Source organism: Trichechus manatus, unplaced genomic scaffold, assembly GCF_000243295.1.
Source record: "Trichechus manatus latirostris isolate Lorelei unplaced genomic scaffold, TriManLat1.0 scaffold00132, whole genome shotgun sequence".
Lineage (NCBI taxonomy): Eukaryota > Metazoa > Chordata > Mammalia > Sirenia > Trichechidae > Trichechus > Trichechus manatus.
The window spans coordinates 3,142,486-3,151,645 of NW_004444068.1; the positions used below are offsets into that span (position 1 = coordinate 3,142,486).

Consider the following 9,160-nt stretch of genomic DNA (forward strand, 5'->3'; position numbering starts at 1 on the left):
GCCGGCGCAGGCTGCAGGCTGCAGGCTCTTCGTGGCTTCCAAGGAGGTGTCTTGGGAGCGCTGCTCTGACGGCAGCAAATACTGTTGGCAACAGACATTTCGTTTTCAAAGTCGGTAACACATCCTGGCCTCTCAGGGAACGGAACGTCCTGGGGAACCGGGGTGAGAGGGGAGGGCCCCTCCTGAATGCACTGCGCGAACGTGAGATGACAGGCGGGGACGCCGAGGACGCCCGCCGCTGCCCTGCAGCCCCCAGCTCACTGGTACTGCAGGTAGTTTTTGAGAGACTGAGGCAGGGGCAGGGAGCCGATGTCCCGCAGGTGCTGCCGGCCTAGGGCGGAGCGGATGGATCTTCGGCACAGGTCCATCAGCGGCAAGGGCTCCGCTACAACGAAAAGGAAGCTGTTAGTGTCTCTCCCAGCCTTTCTAGCACCTTCTCATCCCCCCATCCAGCCATTACATACTACCCACCTGCCTGCTCCGCTGAGCCCCAGCTTCGGGGCCCAGGGTTTCTCCCCTGGAAGCCTTCCCTGGTTACATTAGCTGATGTCAAGTTGCCCCAATTCATGGGACCCCATGGACAACAGAAGAAAATGCTGTCTGTCTTGTGCCATCCCCATGCAGAAGGGATGCATTTTTTCCTTCTAGCATCTTGTTCTGGAAAAATTTATAAATTAAAATCCATGAGCAATAGGGCTGAGTTTAACTGGGTTTTTTGCAGACACACTCACTCAACTCTTCTGCTCTTCCAGGCCCTGTGACTGACCCTGGGGATACAGAGTTAACCAAGCCAAGACCAGAGGCAGCCCAGAAGAGGAGGAGAGCTCATGCTCTGGGAGTTTAAACAGGATTGTTAAATATGCAATGATTCCTAAATGCACAGGGGGCAGCAACCAAGCAGTTACTCTATGGAGAGGTCAGTGAAAGCTTCAAAGAGAAGATGACACCTGAATGGGGTTTTGAAGGGTGAATAGGAGTGTTATAGGCACATCAAGTTAGAGAGGGCATTCTAGGCAGAAAGAACAGGCAAAAGCACAGAGGAATGAAACAGGATGGGCTGGGAGGTTTGGAGGGAGAGGAAATGGCGCTGGTTGGTGGTCAGAAGCTGGATCAGGAATGAAGAGGCTGATGACTTGTAGAGGCCTCATTTCCCTAAGCAGACAGGAACATGCTGGAGGCCCTGAAGCTGCATCTTAGTACTTTTTTGGTAACAAAACAAGGGATATTTTAAAAGCATTCTACCATGTACTAAGTTATAATAAAACCGTAAATGGTAAATAGTAACACAAGAGCTGTGATAGGAATAATTTTACAAGGGATGGAGGTGGTAACAATTGTGTTTCACAGGAACTTTCATTTCGTAGAGCTGCAGAGTTAATAAGACAGCTGTTAAAATCAAAGTGGGACTTGGCCGGGGTGTCGGAAGCCACAAAGTACAAGTGTATGGCCAGCTCTCCCTCACCTCAGGTGAAGCCACGTGAGGTAACTGCGTGGAGTTAAAACATTTTCCCCTCTGTATCCTTCTTCAGCAGTCTTTGGGTAGCACAAACGGTTCAGTGCTTGGCTGCTAACTGAAAGGTACAAGTCCACCCAGAGGTGCGTCAGAAAAAAGGCCTGGTGATCTACTTCCGAAAAATCAGCTATTGAAAACTTTCTGGAGCACAGGTCTACTCTGACGCACGTGGGGTCTTCACGCATAGGAATCAACTCTGCAGCCTGGTCTGGTTCTTCTCTTTGGATCCTCATACAAACCCTTGGGGTTGGCTCAGGAGGCCTGGGCATCCCTCTTTTCCAGGCGCGGAAGGCCAAGCACACCCCCCCACTCACATGGTCACTATGCCCACACCAACACCTGACACCTCCTGCCAGGCGCCCCCATCTCTCCCTCGGCAACACCCTGCACCCAGCTCTCCTGCTCCCTGTCCCCCATCCTGCTCTGGCCCAAGCTTTGCACCGTCCCCCCCCAATTCATGCCTCTGTGAACACCCTGGCCCCCAACCTGAATCCTCCTGTCCTGGACATCCTGCTGGAGCCAGCCCTCCCCACTGCAGGTTGCCATGACATCCTTTGTGCGCCTACAGCACCAAGGCTTGCTGCCGGTGCTACTTTTGGAGGTTGGGGAGAAAGAAAACCAACTAGTACTTATTTACTTACCAGGCAATGTAGGGGATACAAATATAATTAATTGTAGCTACTCTTTATTGAAGGCGTATCATGTGGCCAAGCACTGTGTTAAGCTCCTTGTTTGTATTAACTCATGTTAATAAAAAACCAAACCAAACCCACTGCCGTCAAGTTGATTCTGACTCATAGCGACCCTACAGGACAGAGTTAGAACTGCCCCATAGAGTTTCCAACGCTGTAAATCTTTACGGAAGCAGACTGCCACATCTGTCTCCTAAGCAGCGGCTGGTGGGTTCGAACTGCCAACCTTTCGGTTAGCAGTCAAGAGCTTAACCACTGTGCCACCAGGGTTCCTACTTATATTAATAAGCCTATCAAATTTATATTATTATCATCCGCATTTTAAGGCAGAGGAGGCTGAAACACAGAGAGGGTAAGTCATTTGCCCAAGGACACACAGCTGGTAAGTGGCAAAGCCAGCAACAGAACCCAGGCAGCTGGAAGATAGAACCTGATTTAAATCTTAACCACTTTTACTGAGTATCTGTTCTGTCCCCATTGCTGTGCTAGGTTTGACTCATTCAGGTCTTAAAACAACCCTCTGAGGTGGATGTGACTGTACCTATTCTAGAGATAAGGACATTGAAGCTCAGACAAACGAAGAGGCTTGTCTGGAGTCACACAGCCTAAAAGCTTGCATTTGGAGCTGTATGCTGCCTCCCTTAAATGCCCTGCAATAGTGTAAGGTTGCTTTAAGGTGAGAATTGAAGGAGACAGTCACCTGTCTCCCAGTCACATGTCTGTGACCCAGTCTACAGCCTCTCACTCTCCGGCTCCCACCACTGTCCAGCTCACTGCTGCCCACTTCTCCTGCCGTGAGGTCTGCACCCACCTAAATGGGCTGCCCTGAAACCAAGGAGCATTTTCTGCTCTCACGCCCACACACGTTAATGAGGACCCCCCAGCCCTATTTCCATCCTCACGTTCTTCTAGGCCATATCAGACGCCACCTCCTCCAGTGCAGAGGGCTGAAATCTCGAGCACTTCGGAGTCTCCCATTGTGATCTCCCGTTCTGCCACCTATAGGTTTATGCCTTGGTAAAGGTAATCCTCAGTCCCCGTTTCTTCATGTATAAAGTGGAGCCCATTACCCATCCGTCAGTTTGTTGTACTGTGATGGCTATAATGCTGGAAGCTATGCCACCAGTATTTTCAAATACCAGCAGGGTCACCCGTGGTGGACAGGTTTTAGTGGTGCTTACAGACTAAGGCAGACTAGGAAGAAGGGTCTGGTGATCTACTTCCAAAAATTAGCCCAAGAAAAGTTATGAATCCCAACAGAACATTGTCTGACTCGTTTGCTTTGGACACGTCATCAGGAGGAATCAGTCACTGGAGGAGGACATCATGTTTGGTGAAGCAGAGGGCCAATGAGGGAGAGGGAGACCCTTGGCGAGATGGATTGGCACAGTAGCCACAGTGATGGACTTGAACATGCCAGCAATCTTGAGGATGACGCAGAGCCAGGCAACATTTTGTTCTGTGGACATGGGTTGCCAAGAATCGGAGTTGACAGCAACTAGCAATAACATAAAAGTGGAGAACAAGCCCCAGGGTTGTTGAGAGGATTCGAGGAGATGACACACGCGAAGTGCCTCGCCCAGTGCGTGGAGGTAGTGGGAGCTCAGTGCCGACTCCCTCTCAAGGTGTGTCTGCACAAAGCACCTCCGAGCGGCCGGTCTGACCTGGTCGGAAATGTCCTCTCCCTCCACTTGGACAAATGTGGCAAGGATTTTCTGTTCAATTCTTGTGACAATGAATCATTACAAGGAGACTGTGAACTTTCTAAAGGACAGTGACCCTGACTTCTTTGTCTTGGAATCCATAGCTCCGGATGAGGCCTGTCACAGAGGGATGGGCCAGAAAACGTCTGGTGAATGAATGATCTGCTGCTTTGGGACATCACTCCTACAGCTGTTTCAAGCTATTTATAGACTGTTCTTACCTGACACGCGTTTTTGTCTTATCTCCCCTCTCTACTGCAAACCCGAGAACAGGGGCAGCTCTTCATTGACAAGACGCTTGTGGTGGGGGTTAAATTAAGTAGAAAGTGTTAAGCTCTTAGCACACCACCAGGCACATAGTAGGTGTTCAATGAATACCACTTCTAGCCATTACCTCCGTATCCTAGGCATTTTTAAATCACCCATGCCAGAGGCTGAACCTGGGGAAGGCTGTTCATGGGTGGGCTCTGGCTGGGAGAGCAGTAGTTCCTTCTCTGAATGAGGGGAGAGGGGCTTTTATTTCCCGTCAGGAAAACTTTGAGCTGTTTTACAGTTATTGTCAGAGCTTAAGAGCTTTCTTTATTTTTTTTGTGTGGTAAACATACATATATATTTACCACAATAAAAAATATATATTTATATATATTTACCGCAATAAAAAATAAAGCTTATATATATATATATTTAAAATAAAGTATATATATGTATGTGTGTGTGTATATATACATATCCCAATAAAAATAAAGCTTATATATACACTATACATATATACATACATGTATTTATTTTTTTTGAGGTAAATGTATATATATGAAACATTTCCATTTCAACATTTTTTACACGTACAATCCAGTGACATTGATTACATTGACTTAATGCTCTAGGCACATAGTAGGTCCTCATGGTCCAAAATGCTTAGTCTTGTAAGCAAACCCAAATCACCCTGTGTTCTTTGCCCAGTCAGGAGCGGAAGAGGAGAAGGAAAGAATGCCTTTCATCTTCACCCCTCTGCAGTCACTGAAATCAAGCCAGAGCCCAAATTCCAAAGAAGAAAGAAAAAGTGGGCTGGAGTTTGGAGCACATCTTCAGCTCTAAATGCCAAATATGAGTCACCTCTCTTAACTCCTGAGGGGACTTTAAACTGGTGGCTGCACAGCAACCCTACAGTGTAGAGAAAAAGCCCTGCACTCTCACCACAGCTGTGAAACTTCAAGGGCTCTGAGAAGGTCCAGTGATGGGTCCATCCTCTCCTCCTCACCCCTTTGGTTTTTGGAACCCCTCTTAGTATTGCCAGATGTCAAGGCTTAGAAATCATCAACCAGGTGGGAAGGGAAATACAGAATTTTCTGACATGGGAGCCAAGCTCAGAAATATTTTCCAACTAAAGATAAAATAAAAAAGGAATCATTGGTCCCAAAAGTGAATATCCAAATGGCCAATAAACATATGAAAAATTGCTCAACTTCATTATTCATCAGGACAATACAAATTAAGACAATAATGTGACTCTACTACATGCCAACCAGAAAGGCTAAAATGGAAAAAGAGACAATATCAAGTGCTGGTGAGGATGTAGAGCAACTGGAACTCTCATAATGCTGTGAGTGGGAGTGTAAACAGGCACAACCACTTTGGAAAACTGGGGTATCTACTAAAGCTGAACTCTATGGCCTTCAGTTTTATTCCTGGGCATATACAAAAGTATATGTATGCTTACTAAAATATATGTACATGAATGTATATAAAACTATTATTTGTGACAGCCCCCAACAGGAAACAACCAATGGTAGAATGTATAAATAGTGTAACCTCGCACAGTAGAATACTAATCAGCCACGAGAATGAAGGAACCACAATTACACGCAACAACATGGATGAAGCCCTTAAACGTGATTTTTAGTGAAAGGAGTCAAACACAGAAGAGCACATTTTGTGTGATTCCATTTGTATAGAGTTCAAAAACTGGGTGATGAAGTTAGAATAGTGGTTACCTTTGGGGGGAAGGTAGTAATTGGAAGGGGACACATGGGGGTCTCTGGGTGGGGCTGCTATTGTCTGCTCCTAGAGTTCTGGTTACACCAGTGTGTTTAGTTTGTCAAAATTATCCATCTGTATACTTAAGATCTGTAGGCTTTCTGAATATATGTCATACTTCAAAAACAAGTTTACATTAACAATAACAAATCACTGACTGAGTCAGGAGTGCCTCAGCTCCCTGGTGGGTGGGCACGGATGCAACGCAAGCCAAGCAGGTGCAACCATCTGCCCTAAAGTGGCAAAGTGCAGGGTGGGGGGGCTGCTTTGGAATCTCAGCTCCCACCACCTGTGGACCTGAAACAGCTCATTCACCTTTCCCGAGCCACATTTTTCTCATGTGTAAAATGGGGTTGGCAACCATCCCTGGGCTGTCAAGTGAGATATGACACAACATGCCCCTTGCCTTAAAGGGGTTCTCTCTACAGTCTGCCTTGTTCGAAGCCATGAGCCCAAGAACCCGTTAACCCGTTGCCATCAAGTCGATTCCAACTCCTAGTGACCCTATAGAACTGCCCCATAGGGTTTCCAAGGAGCAGCTGGTAGATTCGAATGGCCAGCCTTTTGGTTAGCAGCCAAGCTCTTAACCACTGCACCACCAGACCTCCATCCCAAGAGGTACCTTTAAAAACAACAATAATTTACTTATTGTGGTTCTAAAAATGCCTCAGAACATCATCCTAATTGACAACAACGTTCTGCTCTTGATGATGATTTATTGGAGCCAGGGCTGGACATCTGGTTCTGTGCTAAAAATATAATAAGGCAATCATTTCAAAGGTTCTCCAGTGACCTGGATTTTCCATAACTCTCCACCACTAACCCCCTGTACGACTCTGTGTGAGCCACGTAACTTCCCTGGAACTCTGTTTTCCCATCTATAAAATGGCAGCATTAGCTCATCTGGTTTTGACAGTCTATGTCTGCGATGAAAATGGGTGGAGGTCTTGGCACAGGATTGGTGGGCTAAGCTGCTTCCCTGGGGCCCTTGATATTTCCCCTGCCTGCAGATGCCAAGACATGATTCTCCACCCCACTCCCATCCATGCATTTATTGACATTTTGAAAAAAGATCAACGTTTTAACATCAAGAGGTGAAATTCTATTGTGGTAATTGCAGATAATTGTCAGCAGATGGAAGAGGGTTTAAGAGACAGCCCTGAAATCTGAACTTAAGTACACCCAGGCACTGCTTGTTTGTTTTCAGGAAAAGAAATGAGAAGAAGGCACACATCTCTGTGAGTGCACGTACTCTGTGTGCCAGGCTCTGTGCTAAGCACTCATCCACAGCAGGGGTGGATTAGCCAATAAGCAAGGTAAGCACGGGCTTACTTTTGCTTACTTACTAATCTGTAGTGGACAATTTCACATTTTTCCACTTATCACAGATTCTGCTTCTAGGTATGACTGACATCTGTCTCTCTCCCAACCCCACAGCAGCTTCCTACAGAATCAAAGCCTCTTTTCAAATTTATAGTCCCTAACAGGGCCTGATGACTCAGTAAGCAAAGTAAACATGGGCTTGCTTGTGCTTACTGATTAATCTGCAGTGAACAATTTCACATGGGTTTCACTTTGATGTAGTGAAACCCATGTGAAATTGTTCACTATAGGTTAGTAAGTAAGTTCAGGTAAGCACTGGCTTACTTGCTTATTAGATAATCTTGCTTACCTTGCTTATTAGATAATCTGCCCCTGATCCACAGACTTTTATGTCCGAAGACTCACAGACTTGGTATCATGCCTCTGGGCCTCCCCTCATGAGGCTCCTTTGGCCTAGAACACCCTTCTGCGTACTGCCTGCCAGGAGCAAGCCTCCTCTTTCAGGATTCAAATCAAGCGTCACCTCCTCCCCAGGGCTTAGCTTCTCCGTCGTCTGGGTCACTCGCAGCACCTGCCAGGTGTCAATCCACTTAGTTAATGACACACCTGAACGAACGCATCATTACCTGCTCACTTCTGAAATACGTCGTCCCTATACCGACTGGTATTCTCATGGCTGACAGAGACCATGGCTCACATCCAGAAAGCATTTGGAATCTGGAGAGTTTTCTCTTGAAAAGCTTCGCTGTTTCCCCAGCAAAACGGGTTGTGACTAAGCCAGGACATGAGCAATATTTGCTGATGAACTCTGCAAATAAGCCTCATCGGCAGAGGTGCTCCCCAGGTCCCTAGGTGAGGCCTGCACTTTTCCCTGGGATAGAGAGCTATTCATGTGAAGGAAAATAGTCCTAAATAATGCATGGCCTTCCCTAGCGATGACGCAGAGTGAGGGCTGGGAAACCTCCGAAGGGGAGGGCCCAGAACAGGAAGTACTTGAAAAATTCCACCTGAACTGTGTGGGGCTGTTTGAAAGACTGAGGTGTTCAGGAGGTGTTCAGGAGGCAGTCTGGACCCACACAGTTACACCCCTCCCATTCAAGATCCCCCTGAAAGGACAGAGCAGATGTGCATGTGTGTGTGCGTGTAAAACAAATGACGTGATAACAGTGCTGGAAAGTAAGAAAATCAGTCAGCAGACTAGACGTCAGGGTAAATGCCAGGAAGACAGAAAGCAGGGGCGATAGGATGGGTGGAGAAATCAAGCAGACAACCCAGCAGCCCTACACACCAGGGATGAGCATGGTTCTCACCAAACGAGTCCCAAGCCCCAGCAACAAAGGGCAGAACGGGTATGGAGCAAGCATTGGGGCAATTCCTTAAAGAAATGTAATCCCAACACCTGGGGCAGTTGTGGGAGGCTCTGCCTCAGTTTTCACCCCTGGGCTGAAGCCTGAGCTCTGCTCTCTCAATGAGGTGGGCAGTCTTTGCGGGAGGCTCCTAGTCAGTGTTGAGATCTGATAGAGAAGCTGACTAGAGTAGGGAGAACCCTTTACAGCAGAGGTGGTAGTGGGATGGTGGGAAAGGGGAAGTGTGAATGAAGTATGGCCTGTCTGCTGGCTGTCCACCCAGTAACAGAGAAGGAAGTGTGTCTGGTAAAATATTCCCACACAAAGACTCCACAGCCCTCGCAGACGAGGAGGAGCTACTCCACTGCCAAACCAACATCAGCTACATTCTTAGATGTGTTCGGTGGCTCTGAAAGAAGAACCTGCACCCACCCAGTCTGAAAGTTACTCAAGGATGTACTCCAGCAAAATGAAAAAGTAATCCAAGAAACAAGATGGCATGAGCTTCCAGAAAAAGAGGAGGGTAAATGGGACACAGAAGTGAAGAAA

The 9,160-nt window shown here is 47.1% G+C and overlaps 1 protein-coding gene across 1 annotated transcript in view; it reads right to left on the reverse strand.

The window, feature by feature from the left end:
- Nucleotides 1-257: 257 nt before the first annotated feature.
- The window catches only part of SPSB4 (splA/ryanodine receptor domain and SOCS box containing 4), a 79,271-nt gene continuing 70,368 nt past the window's right edge, over nucleotides 258-9,160 (reverse strand). The window contains exon 2 of the mRNA XM_004385083.1: nucleotides 258-385. Coding sequence (XP_004385140.1) covers nucleotides 258-385 — 128 coding nt within the window. The remainder of the gene's footprint in view (nucleotides 386-9,160) is intronic.